The 21008-nt window shown below is 33.6% G+C and overlaps 2 protein-coding genes across 2 annotated transcripts; one reads left to right on the top strand and one right to left on the bottom strand.

The window, feature by feature from the left end:
- Positions 1-1243: 1243 nt before the first annotated feature.
- On the top strand, positions 1244-4970 carry LOC115961101 (NEP1-interacting protein-like 1). Its single transcript, XM_031080144.1, has 5 exons — positions 1244-1565; positions 3363-3541; positions 3642-3731; positions 3825-3995; positions 4120-4970. Exons 1-5 carry the CDS (start codon positions 1427-1429, stop codon positions 4240-4242), a joined length of 702 nt encoding a protein of 233 aa, XP_030936004.1. The 5' UTR covers positions 1244-1426; the 3' UTR covers positions 4243-4970.
- A 7479-nt stretch (positions 4971-12449) lies between these two features.
- LOC115974544 (probable nucleoredoxin 2) lies at positions 12450-19442 on the bottom strand. Its single transcript, XM_031094946.1, has 3 exons — positions 18957-19442; positions 14019-14513; positions 12450-13502 (listed from the first exon to the last, which is right to left on the bottom strand). Exons 1-3 carry the CDS (start codon positions 19191-19193, stop codon positions 12876-12878), a joined length of 1359 nt encoding a protein of 452 aa, XP_030950806.1. The 5' UTR covers positions 19194-19442; the 3' UTR covers positions 12450-12875.
- Between the last annotated feature and the right edge of the window lie 1566 nt (positions 19443-21008).

Below are 21008 nucleotides of genomic sequence, written 5' to 3'. Positions count from 1 at the left end.
TTCTCTCGATCAGAGATAGGTATTAAGAAATAATGCTTGCTCTAGTAAGATCACCACCAACTTAAGTATAGGAGAGCTTGGGCCAATTCTACCAAAGCTGATCTTTATGTTTTGTAGGTATTCCATTGCCAAGTTGGCTGCTTAACCATTAGATCATCAGCAGGTCGAACTGTTTAACCATTGGATCATCTCTCGTTGAGTGGCATTCCATTTTTTTCTTTTTTTTTTCCTTTGGTTGAATCTTTTTATTTAGCCTTCCCAATAGGTCCTGGCTTGCATAATCCCCTCTCCTTTTTATTTGTAAACTTTTTCTCTCTTCTTTTATGCTAGTTTACCATGTAATTAATGTTTCTATTATAAGTAATTCTTAGGTATTCTTATAACAATGAGATTGGTGTTCCATTTTCTCATATTCATAGTGTGGTCTAATAATTAAATTCATGATAAGGTCCACCATGAATGTAAAATGAGGAAATATCTATAAAGTTTCCTTCTATTATATCCCATTTTCAAACTTAAGTTCTCACTCTTTCTAAAGTATTATTGCGTGAAAGGAACTTATCAATATTTTTTTCCCGCACAGTCTATATAAGATTAGAGAGAATACGAACTTTCTAACAATCACATCCAGGTCATTTGGAATCATTTATTTTATCTGTTAAGTAGTATTTGTAGAACTTAATAGATCCAATGTTTGTCAATTACGTAGAATGATACATTGATCAACCACAGAAATAAACTAATTAGTCTTTTTTTTTTGGTAGAATAGATGAGCATGCAAATCACGCACAATCGATCATTTTCACAATTCCTTTTTTTTGTGTATGTTAAATTAATACGTAATTAATTAAGGGTTGGTATTTGGTAAGGTTGATGTCTCATGTACCATGGAGCAAAGTTGGAGCGTATTGCAAGCTCAAATACTAAAAGACTAGTGTGAGACCTGACCTGAGGTAGTGAGGTTGACAACAAAGTATGAACCGCAGAGGAAATACTCTTTTCTTTTTCACTGCGTGCAATTTGAAAAAAATAAAATAAAAAAGCCACATGGGCGTTTCCCGGAATTTCAGTGGAGATGCTTTGACTTTGTTTTCCAAGCTTATCGCAATTCAGACTCTCTCAACTACTTGGTTTTTGGATTTACATGTAGCTGACTTAATTAACCAAGCACTTATATATAAAAAGTCTCGGCCAGATTAATTTGTGAGAGGGTACGACTTGGCTTTGCCGCCCTTTGGTTTTGGTAGAGAGTTGCAGCTTGCTGTGAGTTCTCTTTGGCAGTGCTGAGGCTTTTGTGATTCGGTGCAAATTCGTTTTGTACTTCTCTCTGAGTAATTTGAACTTCCGCTATTTTACAACATTTTTCACTTTCAAAAAAGAACTGTTTGGGCCTGGTTTGATAAAATATAATTCCCCCATCATAACAATGGGCATTTGCACCTATCCTGTTTCTTCCTTCCCATTTTGGGTCTCTGGCGAAAGAGTACGGGAGTTCTGCTACTGCATGCTTTATGCACTTACATGCAAATTGTTTAATGTGATCTTCACTTTCTTCTTTGCAGTAGGTTAGTAACTTTTCTTGATCCATTTATGTACCTTTTTTGAGAAGTTGTAATGTTTGCCTAATTATTTTTGTTTACTTTTCTTTTTTTTGTTGTTACTGCGTTAAATTTTCTTCAAATGACATGAACTTGTAATTGTAGATCAGTTGCTATCCTCCCAAGGACGTTGACAAAAAAATTTTGGTAAAGACAAAGCTTAATTAGACAAAAAAAATTTGTGGTCTACGGGGGCGTTTGGTTTACTGTGACATTACACCGTAATATTATATTAATGTAATCTTACATTAATGTAATTTCAATATAAGAATACATTGTTTAGGAATGTGATGAAATTAAAGTAATGTAATATATTTGTAATTTTAGATTATGATAATGTTAGAAAAAATAAAATAAATCAAAAATATTAATGTCACATCACTGTATTGTGCATCATACTAAGGGCACATCACAGCAAACCAAATGCTCTCTAAGTTTTGCAATTTAATTAACTATGTGGGTTGTACTTGTATGGAGTTTATGGACAAATATATTGGTTAATATAACCAAATGATTAAATTTAAGTAGAAATCCTAAGATATAGCCCTTAAGTTTAATAGTTGAGATTATTTACCACCAAAAAAAAAAAAAAAAAATCAATAGATGAGACGTATAGACAACAATTATCTTAGAATTAAAGGGATACGAGGAGGGTGAAACAACTAACAAAGTCCTTTTAGTAGTTAAATAAAATTAATTATTCAAAGTTTAGTATCTGTCACTATCAGTTTACATTACGGATTGAAACTGAAAATATTATATAACTGTACACACGGTAACTTTATAATTTCAAAAGACCGATGACCACAGGTAGCAGGTAGGAGAGGTTACGTAGTCGTATGATGTTAGAAACCTTAGAGGTTCTTTTTATAAGTATAAATTAATTAATTTGATCTTGTTCATTAACAAATCTCAATTGTGATTTTTTAAAAACCATATATAGGGGAATGAAAAAAATTTACTTTTCTTTGTTAGTTGGTAATTAATCACGTATTTTCCTTTGGAGTTTAGACGACATTGACTGGATTAGAAACCAAGCAAACACTACTACACGTTGATTTCTGTGGCGGCGTGTTCTTTTTTCTCACGTGGAATGGAATTTCCTTGTCACGTATACTCGTTCGAACCCATTCTATTTCCAACTTCAGACAACTTCTTACTTCTTGGCATGAAAGTTCTTGGCATGTAGAGTAGTAATATACCTTTGCAAGTTTACATAAAGAAGCTGCTATTTGAGCCTAATTTTGATATATTTTGCGAGCGTAAGGAATTATACACGCCCTCTTCTTCTACTTCCTCTTCTTCCTGTTTTCTAGACTAGATATTTCACAATTGATATGGAGGAGTTGTGCTGCTCCGCAGTTTCTGCAGTTTTATGCATCCTCTTCTGTGTGATTTTCAATTTCTTATTTGCAGTGGGTTAGTAACCTTTTTATGAGTCATTTTGTAATTTTGTTCCATTTGAGTGAACAACCAAGTAGTATAAATGAAAACCCAGGAATACATTCGGTTTTTACATTCATATTAACAAGCTTTAAAGTTTTTTAATGAATTCTAAGTCATTCCAAAGGATTCATAACTTCATATTGGTATATTCAGAGTTGATTTTATTAATGGGCATCCAGTTTTTACTATTGTGTTATAGTTTTATCTTAGAAAATGTCATTTTTGAAGTATTGTACATGTACATGTAAAAAAATTGAGGTAATAATTGAATAGATTGTACCTAGTGTATGGCTAAAAATCACAGAATTCTGTTTATAGTTGGTGCAGAAATGGGGGCCATGATTGGAGCTTTGATTGCCATAAAAACAAAGAGCAGCGTGTTCCATGGGACCGCGGTTGGAGCGATCAAGGGTGGCATTTTCTCCATTGAGCTTTTCAGAATTATACTTGATCTATGGAATTCTAATATTAGTAGTTCAAGGTTTTTCCTCTCCTTGGTAAGTCAATAGCTTCCCATATCGCCATTGGTTCATTAGTCACTTCATTCTTATAACTTGGACTTTGTAAAATACATTCTAATCATCAGTGCGTTTGTAGATTGACATAATCGCAAAACTTTTGAGTGGAAGACCCGTTGCAGAACCATCTACACCAACCTTGCCAAGCGCAGTGCAAATGCAAAGACAGGTAAGAGATTATTCGCAAATTATAGAATTATAGAGGTCTTAAACTATAGTACAAATCCCATTCCTAAATTTTTCTCTTCCCTTTTCAAATCAGAATGTGACTGATCAGGTACATGCTTCCATTACAACTTCTGAGGAGGTCCCAATGAGAACCACCATGGGGTTATCAAGATATTCAGATGAGAAGATCCCCAGGTTCCAAATCACATACAGACACATCTTAGATTCCTCAGGGAATGGAATATCCTGCTCAATTTGCCTTCAGGTTTCATGCCTTTAGCTCTATTATTAATTTATTATTACCATCTATTTTAATCTTCCAAGAAAATACTCGTTAGTTAATTAAAAACTTCACCTTGACTCACTCTGTTCAATGTTCTTACCGTTAGCACTTTCAGCTAGAGGAAATGGCTCGTAGCTTGCCGCCTTGTCACCACATTTTTCATTTGCAATGCATAGATAAGTGGCTTGTGGGGCATAGCTCTTGCCCACTGTGCAGAGGGGAAATATAACTTACACCAATTGATAATTGCACAATATTCACAGTCAACTTTGGTTCAAGTCAGCAAGGACAAAAATATTGATATAATATATGAGCACTTTACTGGAAGCTTGCACGTTTCTTCTGTATTGATTCTCACGTGTTTCAAAGAATTACGAGTCAACAAACACAAGTTATTATGTACAATAGAGTCAGTCGCTTATGGGTTCTCAAATCAAAGAAAAATCTCACACGTCACAGCAGAAACTAGACAAAGATTGAGATGAAGATGGGGTAACATGAGCCCTGTCGTGAAAAAATCAAAGGGACACTATGGTGGAGAAGCTCACCAGGGAAGATGAAGCACTGTTCATGCCAATTCAAGTGACTGGAATGAGGTTGATGAAGAACGAAACATGCACAACTAAAGACTTTCAGCAGGGAATAATTTTGAATTGAGGCATATTATGGACGCTCATACGAATGAATTCATATCAAGAATAGATGAGGGGGTGCAATTCACGGTATACACTGCACTCACTGCAGTTAGGGACGGTTCGCCCCAGATGTGCAGAGCATGAACATAATCAAGTCTTTGTTGATGCTTAAGCTCGGCTCAACCATTTTGCTGTGTATCAAGACCAACTTAATGAGACAAGGTCCTATAAGCATCGAAGAGATTAACAAATCAATTTCTTTGTATTTCATGGCAATATTAGAATGAAAGATTTTGACTGAGTTAGAAAAATGTGTATCAACCAGTTTTGTAAAAATTTTATAAATATCGTGAATTTCATATTTATGATTCATAATATAAATTCATATATAACGAGAATTTTCATCCACAAAAATAACAAAATACCATGAGTCTTCATAGTGGAGACAGGCTGACAGGAGAAGGCCCCAAAACATTAGAATGGATAAATCAAATGGAGCATATGAAAAAAGATTCACTGTCATTAAAGGGTAATACAGTTTGTTTTTCCAAATTGACATGCAATATAATGAAAAATACCCTAAATGACGACTAGAAATTAAAAGCTGAATACAAGACAATGTAGCATGACCTAATCTGAAGTGCGCCATAATTGTAACGACACAAAGGCCTAAGTAACAGTAGCAGCGAGAAGTGGCATAGAAGGTAAAAGGAGCAAAGTTCAAACAAACATCATACTTTACGCCCTATCCAAATGATCTTCTCTGTGAGAATCCTACACATTGCAATCATTTTGAGAAACGTTGAGAGTACTTTCCAGGTTCACATAATTGACGGATAGATTGAGATATGGTACAATAACCATGTGTTGGAGCATTTTAATATTAATTAATTAAAATGAATAAATATTACAACATAAATGTAAAGATGTGGGAGTGAATATAGAAGATAAAGAGTTAGTGAAAGTGTTTAATACCACATTGAAAATGAGAGAGACTTATTTATTCTTTTTAATTGTGGTGATTAATGGACTAATATGAATTGAATTAGATATTGGACAAGAATCCATCAAAGGTTTCTACCAATAGGATGAGTGAGGAAGAATATAGTCTCCATCAAGAAAAAATAGTTAAGTATACAAAAGATGAATATAATTGTTGTTCTTATCTTTTGAATTATCTTGCCGATCTTTTCTATGATTATTATGATACAACTTATAATTTTGCCAAGAAAATTTGGAAAGCTTTACAAAGCAAGTATGATACCAAGGAGGCTAGTGCAAAGAAGTATGCTGCTAGTAGATTTTTTTCGTTACCAAATGGTGGATGGAAAATCGGTGGTGGATCAAGCACAAGACTTCCAAATGATTGTGGCAAAATTGAGATCCGAAGGCATAAAGATTGGAGGCAATTTGGTGGTAGCTGGCATAATTGATAAACTACCACAATCTTGGAGAGAATTCTGAAAGACTTTGCGGCACAAACAAAATGAGACATCCTTGGAGACTTTGATCACAGGCATTCGTGTGGAGGAGAAGGCTAGAGGACAAGATGCACTCATGACACAAGAGAGCAATAGTAATTCCACCACAAAGGTAAACCTTATTTCAGCCAATAATAATATGCCCAAAAATCATTTTCCTAGAAATGGTCAATTGAAGCCTAAAAAAAGGCCTTTAAAAATAATAATAGACCTCAAGCAAGGGGAAACCTGAATAAAAATTACAATAAAAACCAAGGACCCTCTTCACAAGATCAATTTAATAGATCCTATTTTGTATGTGGCAAGAGTGGGCATATTGCTCGATTTTGCAAATTTCGGAAACGTGAATTTGTCCCACAGGCTAATGTAACCAAAGACCCTTTAGTGGCTATGATTACATACATCAATATGGTGCAATATGTTGAAGGGTGGTGGGCAGATTCTGGTTCTAATTGGCACGTCTGCTATGACAAAAATTGATTCAAGTTGTACAATCCTTTTGAAGAAGAAAAAACTGTTATGTTTGGTGACTCTAGCAAAACCAAGGTTCTTGGGAGTTGTGAGATTGATTTGAAATTCACTTCTGGACGTGTGCTAACATTGAAAGATGTACTTTACGCTCCGTCCATGAGGAAGAATTTGACATTAAGTTTTTTTCTTAACAAGGCCGGCTTCAAGCAAATTATGGAATCTGATAATTATATAATTACTAAAAATGGATTATTTGTGGGTAAGGGTTATGCTTATGATGGAATGTTTAAATTGAATGTTGAGAATAATAAAGCATCTATTAGTTCAGTTTATATGTTTTTTTCTATTAATTTTTGGCATGCTCATTTGTGTCATATAAATAGTAGATATGTGGGAATAATGAGTAGTTTAGAATTAATTCCAAGACGGTCAAAAGATTTTGAAAAATGTGAAACTTGTAGTCAAGCTAAGATTGCAAAAAGGCCTCATAAAAGTGTTGTAAGAAATACCGAATTACTTGACTTAATTCACTTTGATTTATGTGAATTTGAGGGAATTTTAACTCATAAAGGAAATAGATATATTATCACTTTTATTGATGATTTCTCATAATATACAACTATTTATTTGTTGAAAAATAAAAGTGATGCTTTTGAAAAATTTCAAGATTTTTTAAAAGAAGTTGAAAATTAATTGGGTAGAAAAATAAAAAGAATAAGAAGTGATAGAAGCCGTGAATATAAATCAAGTGCATTCAACTCATTTGTTCAATCTTTGGGAATTATCCATGAAACTACTACACCATATTCACCTGCTTCTAATGGTGTGGCTGAAAGAAAAAATAGAACTCTAATTGAGTTAACAAATGCCATGTTAATTGAATCTGGTGTACCTTTGCGTTTGTGGGGTGAAGCTATTTTAACTGCCTATCATGTTTTGAATAAGGTGGCCCATAAAAAGTCACATACCACACCTTTTGAGATGTGGAAAAGACATAAGCCAAATTTGGGATATTTGAGAGTATGGAGTTGTTTTGCTTATGTAAGGCTTACTGACCCTAAAATACCTAAATTAGGTATAAAAGCTACTACCTTTTCTTGGTTATGCAATTAATAGTGTAGCCTATAGATTTTTTGATCTTGAAAAAAAAAGAATTATTGAATATGGTGAAGCAATTTTTCATGAAAAAAAATTTCCTTTCAAATTGAAAAATAGTGGGGGTGAAGAAAATACTTTGTCACAACCTAGTTCTTCTACTTCTCATTTACAAAATCAAGAAAATTTTGAAATGAAACCTAGAAGGAGTAAAAGAGCTAGAGTTGAAAAGGATTATGATCCTGATTATTATGTTTTTAACATTGAGAAAAATCCCCAAAATTTAAAAGAGGCTTTAGCATCACATGATGCTATATTTTGGAAATAGGTTGTAAATGATGAGATGGAATCCCTAATTTCTAATAGAACTTGAAAATTACTAGATCTTCCATTGGGTTGTAAGACTATAGGTTGTAAATGGGTCGTTAAAAAAGGTTGAAACCGGATGGATCAATAAATAAGTTCAAAGCTAGACTTGTTGCAAAAGGTTTTAAACAAAAAGCTGACCTTGATTTCTTTGATATTTTTTCTCTGGATCAACCCGAAAGCTTTGTAGAGCCCGAACAAGAAAGCAAGGTATGTAAGCTAACTAAATCCCTATATGGCTTAAAACAAGCACCTAAGCAATGGCATAAAAAGTTTGATTCCTGCATCAATGAGAATGGTTATAAATCAAATGAATGTGATAAATGTATTTATTCTAAATCATTGAATAATTTACATGTTATTATTAGCCTCTATGTGGATTATATGTTGATTTTTGGCTCAAATATGCATATTATAAATGAGACAAAAAATATGCTTAAAAAGCCATTTTGATATGAAAGATCTTGGTGAGGCTAATTTTATTTTGGGCATGAAAATTACAAAAACATGTGATGGAATATTTCTTGATCAATCACATTATGTTGAGAAAACATTGAGAAAATATAATTTTCATGATCACAAAAGTGTAGCTACTCCTTTTGATTCTAGTGTTCATTTATTTCCTATGAATAATGATGATGAGATTTTTAATCAAAATGATTATGCTAGCATCATTGGTAGTTTGCGTTATGCTACTAATTGTACTAGACCTAGCTACTAATTGTACTAGACCTAATATTGCATATGCAATAGGAGTGCTTAGCAGATTTACTAGCAAGCCTGATAGAGATCATTGGCTAACTATTGAGCGAGTCATGAGATATTTAATTGATACCAAAAGCTATGTCTTATTTTATAAAAAAAAACACCCTGCTGTGATTGAAGCTTTCAGTGATGCCGATTGGAATACTTTGTCAAGTGATTCTCTCTCTACTACCAGTTATATTTTTACCTTAGGTAGTGGTGTTATTTGTTGGAAATCTAAAAAGCAAACAATAATTGCTAATTCAACAATGGAGGCTGAACTAATAGAATTAACTTCAGCTAGTGAAGAGGCAAATTAGCTTAGAGATTTGTTATATGAAATTCCACTTTGGGAAAAGCCAATTCCACCTATATTAATTCATTGTGATAGTAATGTCACAATTGACAGAGTTAAAAATCGTTACTACAACGGTAAATCCAGACCTATAAGAAGAAAGCACAGTACCGTGCGATCTTATTTGAGTAGTGGCATCATAACAGTGGATTATATTAACTCTAATGATAATCTTGCAGATCCATTTACCAAGACCTTGGCAAAAGATAGGGTCTAGAATACATTAAGGGGGATGGGACTAAAGTCCATAGAATCATGAGCCATGTATGAAGATATCCAACCCAAGGACCAAAGATCTTGAGAATTGGGTTCAATGGGAAAAACGAATCATATGATAGTCGTAAGAAATGCACTATTTATTTTTTTTAATTATTTATTTTGTAAATAATTTTTTAAATTGTTCGTCCCTATGATGTAAGTGCATTTATCCTGTAATGTGAAAAGGTTGAGTAAAAAACTCATAATGAAATTTGTAGCTCGTATAAGTGGGGTGTCAGAATTAAAGGAGTACCCTTGACGAAATTTCACCTATGTGAGTGTCAGGGTGAGGCTGCTCCCTGTGAGATTTGGACTTAATCTCAAATACACTCATGAAACTGGGATCAACACACAGCCGAAAAGTGCTAGCTATAAAAGCTCATGTCAACACCTGGGTTGTTATATGTAAATAGTGACGTTTAATTTCCCTAAAGCAATCCTAGTTCAAGTCGAAGACCACTACGACTCTGGAGTTGAGATCGTTGTTTTACTAAGTGAAGGTTCAATGTAGAGCATACCTTCGTGATGCATAGTGACCCGACTTTGCCAGGTAATATCTTTTTAACTAAAAAAATTTAATATTAAAATAAGTGGGGGATTGTTGGAGCATTTTAATATTAATTAATTAAAATGAATAAATATTACAACATGAATGTAAAGATGTGGGAATGAATATGGAAGATGAGAAATTAGTGAAAATGTTTAATCTCACATTGAAAAGGAGAGACTAAAAAATAGAGAGGTTCTTGGCAAGGAGGGGTGTTCTTTCTGGTAGAGTTTTGGGTTTGAACATTTTGTGCAGAGGTTGTGCTAACCATACGACACTTGTTGGGCAATTATATCCTGGGGAAGACAAGTCAGAAAAGGTCTGCATCAGTTACAAAGTTTAGTCAACTAAGGACTTGAATCTCCTTAAAGAAATCGAGTGCCACGTCTTAGTCCAAATAGTGTTATGTAATTTTTCTCTTTAAATTAATAATATTAAGAAATATTTTTCAGTTTCTCGTTGTGTTATTTCCATTATTATTGTATTTGCACCAACACCATGCAATATCACTTTTGATGGCTAAGATTAAAAGTTAAAATACTTATTTTTAATCTCAATCCTTGGATCAAAACTTTTAACTTTTTTATCATTTTTTCTTCTCAACTTTTTCCTTTCACAATTACATGGTGCTGATATGGATCCTTGACCAACAAAGAGTAAGTTGTGAGAAAGATTAGGAAAAAGAAATGTCTCATGAAGTGACATTTGTGGAATAATGATATATTTTGAGGGGGTGATAGACATGGTGAATCCATTAGCAATATGAATAAAATGAATATTAGAGACCACAGATTTGTGAGAGATAGTGGACGAATTAGAAGTCACATACCAAGAAGAATTATCTAATGTGATTGAAAGAGTAAAAGATGAGTGAATATTATGGCAAAATACAACTTGGTTGAAGAGTGCCTCCAAATCAACAAAATAAACAAATGTAACTGGTGTCTCAACAGAACCTAAGGGTATAATAGTTGTGCTCGTGAGGATGAATTAGAGGATAGTGGCAAATGCAGAGCGATGTCAATTGACATAGTTTTGCTTCCAACAGTATTGATACAAATACTCCTTTTTATGAAAACTGCAATGGTCCTAGAAGCTCAGGAGTTCCTAAAAGTCTATGAAGTCCTAGCTAGAAGAAGCCTTTGATGTAGGTAACTATGAGCGAATGGCATAGTTAGGACAGGATCATAATATTGTGAGTGAGCAGTCTTCTTTGCATGCTTCTTCACATATCAACTCTTTGATTGGATCGATGCATTGTAATGTTAAGGCAAGATGAGAGTATCAATGTATTGCTTTTAAAAATTTTAGTAAATCAAAATCTAACCATAATTTGGTTTGGAACTTTGATGGATAGGAAACATAGTGGTTCGAGTATATATTCCCAACTTGGACTAGAGGATACTGTAATTTGAGTATCTGATAAACTTAAAGTTGACTACCTTAGAGCACATTGAGATTGAGACGGTAAGATCTCGGTAGTGCATATATGTGTGTGTGCGCGCTCGCATGTGTGCATGTGTGTGTGAATTCTTTATGAATATTGTAGTTTTAAGCAAAAATCTCTTTATTCTCATCTGTAAACTAAGATTAATTGTGATAGCAAACGGTAAGATTAGTTAATAAATTGCCACTAAGGCTGCGTTTGTTTTGGCTTCCAACCATTTCCGGAAATGTTTTTACACCAGCATGTGTGTTTGGTAGGTACAGAAAATTGGGTCAAACGGAATTGGTTTTCTGCGTTGACTGTAAAATAAGGCTTAAAGGGTGTAAAACCATTTCAGATTTTATTTTACCTTCAAATGAATTACACCCCAGGAAAATAGAAGAGAGAGAGAGAAACAACAAGGAGATCACACCCAGAAGCACCGGTCTCGTCGTACCCAGCACTGGCGAGATCGCACCCATAGTCGCCGCTGGAAGCTCATCGGCGCTGCCATCTAGATCGTCACCACCCAAGACCGATCCACCCAAAACCGATCTCGTCCTCAACCCACCCAAGACCGAGCTCTTTCATCGAGCAATGCCCAAACCACAAGGCGTCGTCTGAAGTCCCCTCCAACTTCGTCGTCCCCTCCATTTTTTCTTGTTCAAACTCAACCTAATTTGGTTGCATCCCACCACACCCATCCCTGAAACCTAGAAAACCCATTCCTCAAACCCACTCCAACGAACCCATTCGAAAAACCCACCACTCCAATGAACCCATTCCGCAAACCCATTTCTCAAACCTCCACTGGCCGTCACCACCTCCATCCACTCTGATCCTCTCTTTCTTGATCTATCTCTCTTTCCCTCAATCTCCCACTCTTTCTTCCTCCTCTCACCGAGTTTGTGAATAAAAGATGTTTTTATTTTGATTTTTGGTTGTGTTAAGTGCATATTTTGAATTTTTCTGTTATAAAATTTGTTTGAGAGCTAAGAAAATGTGAAAAAATTGTAAGAAAATAGCATTTTCATAACGCTACCAAACACCGGAAATCATTTTCTGGACTATTTTCGATTGCAGAACCAAACACCTGAATTTCATTTTCCTTACAGGTATTCACTTTCCCCTACATTCATTTTACACTTACAATTCAATTTACATTGAACCAAACACAGCCTAAATGAAGTCATCAATTCATAGTTCTCATTCATTGGTTAATTACAGCTTGCTGGAGCTCCCTCTGGATAACAGTACACTAGACACACTGCATAGTAGCCCAGTGGGCTTTGGCTTTTTCCCAAAATCATTGCAACCATAGATAAAAGATCCGTGTTGGAACTTGTAATAGATATATAGATGATCCAAAGGATATCTAATCCCAATATTCTAAATCCGCAAACAGAACCACATAATTTGAATTTTAAAGCACAAACATGTAACATCCAAGTAATTAGCATTAACACAACAGCACTGCCAATTGATTATTGCCCCGTAGAGGCGCGATCTGCAGTTGTCACACATTTTGGGTGCACCTCATACCCACATTCCAAACACTGGTAAGCCCAACCACACCCTTGTTCATCGCAATCACAACATATAAAAGGCCCTCCTCCATTGCCTTCAGACACCAAATTGAGCTCGTGGCGATGCCCTGGATGGTACACCGATCTTGGAAGGCTCTTAGCCTCTTCATCCATTTGTTTCTCTAGCAACTCCACTTTGGCTTCAGTGAAAGGGTATGCATCTTCTTGGTACAAGTTTATCAAGTTCCTACCTTGTTTGGTCACAGTTTTACCATCAGGGCCTATAATTATCAAACAAGGGATCCCGTGTACATCAAAATGCTTAGCAAGCTCCTTCACAGTTGGGTCTCCAAAAGGCAAAGCTAGCCAAGGCATGGTATTAAAATAGGTGTCAAATGACTGTTGGTCGCGATCATTTGACACGAACACTATTTCGAAGTCCTCTTGATCTCCATTTTCTACCAGCATTTGCTTAATCTTTTGGTAGATGGAGATTAACCTCGGAATAAACTTAACACATGGAACGCACCATTGGGCAGAGAAGTATAGTCCAACTGTTTTACCTACCAATGAAGCAACAGGTACCTGCACAACAGAGAAACATTCATGAGCCTCTATGCTCATTTTGACTCTTCATTAATGCGCAACCACATAAAGAAGCCCCTCCACCCCGCAATTGGTGACTGTATACACTACCGTGCCATGATCCGAGCTAGAGGTGTGCATTAAATCAACGTAGCACTAACTGTATAGGTCGAAATACCAGTTAGGAGAGAAAATTTGGTGAACAGATAAGATCAACCAATTACAGGATTGTATAAAGCTAACAAAACTTCACATAATGGAACCATTTCTAAGATCCCAAAATCTTTACACACAAGTTAATATAGGATACTATTGAAACATGTGCTTGCCAACCAATGAAATGTGTGTGACCATATCACATCGTTCAAATTACGTATCTCAAACAAGTTGTTTTCTCTAAGAGAGAGAGAAAATAATCTATGGTTTTATGATTTTGGACACTAGCTAAACATCAAAACTGAGCTGTCTCAACTGTGATTCAGAGTCTAATTTGAGTTAGATAGTGCAGTGACTTACCTGTTTAGGACTGGGATGACCCAAAAGATAGTCTCTATCGTGGTTAGTTATTAAATTGGTAAGGGTCTGCCTCTCATGCTTCTCCCTCTCTTCCTCCAGCAAATTCTCCAACCTCTCTTTAGTAAACGGGAAGGCCCGGACCCCGTATCGATAAACGAGTTCAACACCTTCATGCAATGTTGCATCATCTTTATTACCGTTAGGTTGCAAAATGACTAAGCAAGGAATTCCTTCGATATCAAATTTCCTGTTCAATGCTTTCTTAGTCTCCAAATCAGAGAATGGAATAGCCAGCCAAGGCATCAACGCATGATAGTTGTTGAAGGCATTCAAGTCTTCATCCGATGACACATACACAATTTCAAAATTAGACCCATTGGTCTTAAGTTGCTCGTACATATCAACTAGGACTGGGGTGAAGTTTCTGCATGGCGGGTACCAATTGGCTGAGAAGTAGAGCCCTATAACCTTGCCTTCAAGATCAGATACTTTCACCTACACCACGAAGAATACCAGTAAAAAATCAATCAAGAGCCATAGAAATATGTAAAAAAAAAAAAAAAAAAATGGTAAATTGCAAATTACGGCTATAAAGTTTAGAATGTTTGGATTTTATACAATGAAGTTTTAGAATTTTGAATTTACCTCTAAAGTTTGGAGATGTTTGGATTTTATATCATGACATTTCACAATTTAGATTATATCCCCTAAATTTTGGGGCATTTGGATTTTACACCCTCAAATTTTGAAACTTGTGTAAAATCCAAACATCCAAAAATTTTAAAGAGTAAAATCCAAATACCACTAAAATTTAGGGAGTAAAATCCAAATTCAGAAACGTTAGGATATAAAATCCAAATACCCCCAAATTTCAGAGGATAAAATCTAAATTCTAAAACTTTAAACTATAAAATCCAAACACCCCCAAACTTAAAGGATGTAATTTGCAATTTATTCTAAAAAAATATTAATTTCACAATATAAGACTTATAAGCTAATTTAATAAATATATTTAGTAATTATTTTCCGATAGTTTAAAAGCTGATACATCAATTTTTAGTAATTATAGAATAAAACTTGTAATGTTTTTTATATTTGAGCCATATATGATATACCTAACACAATCCAAAATATGGAGTAAAGTTGAATTGAATTGAGATGTGAGAACTTATTTTTATTTTTATTTTTATTTTTATCTTTCACATTCCTTTCAGTGTGTGACCCCATAATGATGAAGTCCACTTTCCTATTTCTTTTTCGTACTGTAACGTCCAACTCAAAAAAGGAATATCTTCCGTTCTGTCCTCTTTTGTGGCCTGTTTTTCTATATGTAGCCTATATAGGTGCATGTGCTTTTTTTACTTAATTAGGATTGGTTTTCATTTATGCTTTAATTAATAAATGTGCAGATGACACAAATCTTATACAGAATAATGAGAAATGTTAACAAATACCGAAGGTGTCAAAAAAAAAATAGAAAAATGTTTTAAAAAACACCAAACAATACTTATAAAGTTGAAAAAATAAAATATTGTAAAAAACAAAAAAAAAAATTGTTAGAAAAATTTCAAAACAGTTATTGTTTACAAGCACCGTTAACACAACCCTAGAATAATTTGTAATTTAAAAAAAATATATTTAATATTTTGTATACCATGTACCTCTTTTTTTTTTCTTTTTTTTCTTTTTTTTGCTAATTGTATACCATGTACCATAAACAATATTCCTTCTATCCATTTTTATTCATCCATCTTGGTAATTTCTCAAACCCAACCCTCATTTGTTTTATCTTTTTTGTTCAATTTTATTCTTCAAAAGATAGTTAGTATGCATTAACTTTTTAAAATGTCGATATCATTAGAGCATGCAAAAATGGTATAAAAAATAAAATAAAAATAAAAAAAGTAGCAACAACAATAGCAAGCAAAACAATATGTGAGAGATGAATTGAACCTATAAAAGTCAATGGCTCAATGTTACGATACAATCAAATCAAAGACCCAAAAACAATGATAGATCCAAATGAAATTAGCACTATGGATGTTGAAAACAACAATCCAAAAGAAACAGTACTTGGGAATGAATTTCTACAGTGAGTGGACAGCACAAAATCCACTACCCTAGGGGCCTAGAAGGTTCGGTCAGCTAGAAGCTAGAAGCCCAAAAATTTTGAAAACGATCTCTCACCAAATATACATGTGTATAGGGTTATAACGGGCCACGTGTTGTACCAATAGCGTTAATGTGAGGCTAGACTAAAAGTGGGATTAATATATGACACATGTCCTTTCTGCTGCGCTGTCCCAACGACAACTCCAATGTGGGACTCCCCTCATTGATTAGGACAGCATATTAACCTTACGTGTCTCGTTACAATAAGTCAATAAGCATCTTCACTAAAACTCATTCTTATTATTTAGCTTTTTTTTGAAATTATAAAAAAAAAAATCAAATATGCTTTAACTATACTTGTAATTGCATAAAAAAAAAAAACTATACTTGTAATTTAAAAATATATATATAAGATTTTAAAAATATATACATTAAAAAAAAAATATTTTTCTTCCTTTTCTCCGCTAAACAAAACAAACACTTCGGCTCTCAAACATCTTCCCCTCTCTCAAAAGTTAATGATAACAAGTAATTTTTAAGTATTTCTAAAGTGTGATGAATAATACTTTCTCTTTTTACATTTATGATTAAATCATATTAAATTCATACATAGTAAGATTCATTATGAAGGTAAAAAGAGCACCAAAAAAAAAAAAAAAAAAGAGCAAACACTATTTTACTTTATTTCGGAAGTAATTAAAAATTTTCCGATAACAATAAACAATATTATAGTTATTGAAAAGATTCAAATCCTTTACCTAGTCTATTACCACTAATATAGTAAATATGTTTAGAAGCAATTTTTTATCTTAAAATTTTAAATTAAATTAAAAAATACATGGTTTGTATTGAATTTAATTCTAAAATATTTTATATATACTTATATTAATAAATGCAGTCATGTTAAAAACAAAAGATACTATATATTTTAGAAAATTTATCTTCTGTCCTAACAACCACTAGTGAATTTGATATGGGTGTACAAACAATTCGATAATGCTTTCTAATTTTTGCAGTTTAACTAACATCTTCTGGTGCTTTCAATAGAGATATCAAAATTTCAAATTTCCCTATCTTCAACGATAGATTTTTTTTTTTTTAAATACACTTTTTTTTATAATTATCAGCTTTGCACAAAAATATCAAAGACATCAACCAAAAAGGTATTTTTGATATAACCGTGGAAAATTTTGATCCTGTCCAATCAGAAAAATGTGTATGACACAGTTAAAAAAAAAAAAAAAAAAAACCTTATAACTTAGTGATATTGCATCCTCTCGTTACGGAGAGAAGCAAAATCAAATTATTCAATCTGCCATGTAAATATTAAATTATCAAAAAAAAATAACACAAAAATAAAAATAATTGTTTGTTGCGTATATGGTAGCTTGATAACTTTTTTATTTTTTAGAATAGGCAGTTTAATCACCTAGTTTCATTTCATTCATGCATTCAAATTACTATATGTCAATGGAGAAATTATTGTGTATACTTGAAGTATCATAAATATGTATTCTATCCTCTCTCATGAATAATAGATCCTATTAATTAAATTCATGATAAGACTTATCAAGGAATGAGTAAACATTAATAATACTCGAGAATCTAATAATTTTCCATGTCAATGGCCCTTGGATAGTTGGATATGTCGGCAAATGAAAGCTTGCAGCGAATTAAAAACAGCTATTACACTTGGCAGTTTGGTATAAGAGTCTGGGTATAAATGACATGGATGACCAAATATAAGAATAAATAGAACAAACAAATTGAAGATTGTAAGTGGTAACCTTCACGGTCAGTTATTGGCACTATAAAACCTATTAACACAATTTAAAAACTCAGATTCGGCTTATGTTCGGTGTTTTTTTTGCACTGAACACGTGTGCACATCATAGCGTATCCGATGCAAAAAGAGAGACACAAGTTTCACCCTAAAAACTCTCTAGTTTAATTCATATTTCATGCACACGATTTAAAATATTTAAGGCTCATTTGGCAATGATCACTTAGCTTCTCTTTCAATTTTCAGTGAGTGATAAAATCTCTGCTACAAAATCTATAGCTACCCAGTTAATTCAGAGGCCTACTCTTTGAAATGGAAAATTTTAATATCCATTTCATGACTCTACCCGACAAACCCGTCTAAAATCATCTTATAATCAGGATTTACACTAAAAAAATACAAGAAATAAGTTATCCAATAAATATCCCAAAAAAAAAAAAAAATTAACATTCAGAAGAAGAATACAAACAAACAACAACAAATCTTTTTTTTTTTTAACATTTATATGCCCTATTGTTTCTTAAACTTGAACTCAAATTATTTATATAAAAAAAAATGATTTAGGATTAACAATTAATTAATGAACTCCGGCATCAGAAGAAGTTAACATTCAGACAAAGAAAGAAACAAAGAGAGAAAGAGAGAGAGAGAGAGAAACGCCACAAAGTTCAAGAAGAAAGAAAAGTGTAAAAACTATGAAAGATTAATACACACTCTCTCTACTTTCTTATTCTTTAATTTCTTTCTTTCTCTACAATCTCTGCTCTCTCTCTCTCTCTCTCTCTCTCTCTCTCTTTTTCTTTTCTTCAGTTGAAAGAAAATTTAAATTATTGAGTTAGGCCAAAAGTAAGCATATACTTCATCTGACCACCCATTATATGTCACACAGAAAGAATTTGCTGTAGAAATTAGAATCTATACTTCAAACCCATATATAATATCCCATGATAAAACTAGCTAAGACCACAATACTACATATATCAAAGAAAATTTTAGTTTACCTTACAAAACAAACTTTATATGGAGAGAGAGAGAAAGAGAACCTGAAGTCCAGTTGAACTGAGAAGATAATCTCGATCTCTGGACTCCAAGAGAGATGAGAATCTTGAGCTTGAGACCTGTTCTTCATAGTCACCGTTTGTTAGGGCTTCAAAATTACCATCTTTACCTTCTTTCTTCATCTCTCTCACTCTCTCTCTCTTTCTCTCTCTCTCTTTCAAGTATGAAAAAACCAGCCTCTTATCATTCTTCCAAAGCTGGTTTATATTCCTAAGAACCATATTCTTTCCACATCATTACATCCTATGCACTCGCTCCCCATGATACACCAAAACTTCAACACGTAGCATTCACCTCCCTCTCTGTGACAACAATTATAAGCTATTTCTTTGTCTATAATAAAAAAATGGTGCTACGTTAAATCACCACCGTTTCTTTTTCCTAAGTAGATCACAGTAGGCAGATATGATTGACTCGGCTCTCTTAGGTCAACTCCAGTGAATCAAAATGTGCCACGTGAATGGTTGGTGATGATGCGGGTGAAAGGGTTAATATTTTACTTTTACTTTGACGTGGAAATATATAAACACTCACCAAAATGAGTATTGATTGGCAAAGGTCCGTGTTGTCATTAAAGACCCTTATGAAATATTGATGTTGTTGTAGTTGTTGTGAATAAGGGCAAAACAAAATAGGGGGACACCTGTCTTCTCTTTTCTTTTGTATCATTCCTTTTTCCCGGAAAATATGAGGTGTGTGTACGAGGTGCATATCTCAAGAAAGCACAGATCCAACGGCTTAAGTAAAGGGCCATTTTTCTGTTTGGAGAAAAAAAATATATATTAGACAAAAAAAGAAAGCTGTGCTGACAGTGACCCAGAAGCTATATAATACTGTTGAGGAAAATAAAAAATAAGAAATAAGAAAAATGCTAAAGTTTTGGTAAAGGGTGGGTGTATTGATTGTCTTTATACTCCTCTGGTACAATGTTGGTACTTGGTACAAACATTTGTTAAATGTGAATGTTCTCGGAATGTGAAAATATAGATACAAAGTGTATATAAAATAATGCTTATCCAAAAAAGTGTATATAAAATAATAATTTTTTTTAATTATAAAAGTGCTGTTTGTTTGTGGTGAAAATAGCCCATCCTTGATTATAGCTTGAATCAAGTTATGTTAGTTTATCACTTAAGATTTAAGAAGTAATTACCAATTAAAAAGAAAGATTTAAGAAGTATTTCCAAACCCCTTCTTACTGGTAACTGTTGCTAGAACCTCTGTTGTCTCTGCTTGAGTCTTTAATTGATGGTGCGCATCAAGCTCCTCTATTTACAGATTGAGATCAGGTGCAATATCTAAAACATAACACTTAATGCAATAGCTATCAAGGGTTGAGATTGAGAGTTAAAAAAAAAAAAAAAAAAGTAACTTTCAATCTCAATCCCTGAAGAAAAAAAAAATTTTAAGTTAAAAAGTAAAAATGGTAAAAAATGTTTGTGTCCAAAGAGGGTTGAATTGCACGGGTATTGCATCCTCTTAGTTTATTGATTTTGCATGTTGCATTCATCTAATCCATGGTTCTTATATATGTTAGTTACATAGGATCCATTTATTCTCGCAATTTATTTATTAATGACAAGTATCTTGTTCCCAAGTTTTCTCTTAACCTTCTTTCAATAGGGCAACTCTATGAACTCAACCTTTAGCTCCATTTTTCTAATCATGGTTGTGGTGTGAAGGATCGATGAATGAGCCAACTACTTGGAACATGTCGCAAGGTTGGATGTTTGTTCAACCTTTCTGTCTTGCAAGTTCCTTCATATCTATTTCCCTTTAGTTTACTACCGCTGCCACCATCTTACCCAGCTTATGGCACTATCTCTTAGGTCATGCATCCTTGTCTCGCGTCTTCTATTGTTAGCACTTCTTAATGGCTAATGCCACTTAGTTTCCATAGATTTTCATAATTTCGATTGTGTCTCGTGTCATATATATATTGGAAAACAAACATATTGACTATTTTGCTTTTACACATTTTGATCTATTCCATTATGATATTTGAGAATCTGCTATATTTGGTCCCCACTAAAGGG

The sequence above is a fragment of the Quercus lobata genome, chromosome 2, assembly GCF_001633185.2.
Source record: "Quercus lobata isolate SW786 chromosome 2, ValleyOak3.0 Primary Assembly, whole genome shotgun sequence".
Classification (NCBI taxonomy): Eukaryota; Viridiplantae; Streptophyta; class Magnoliopsida; order Fagales; family Fagaceae; genus Quercus; species Quercus lobata.
Note: the sequence above shows the minus strand (reverse complement) of the source record. Positions and strands in the feature narration are given on the sequence as shown.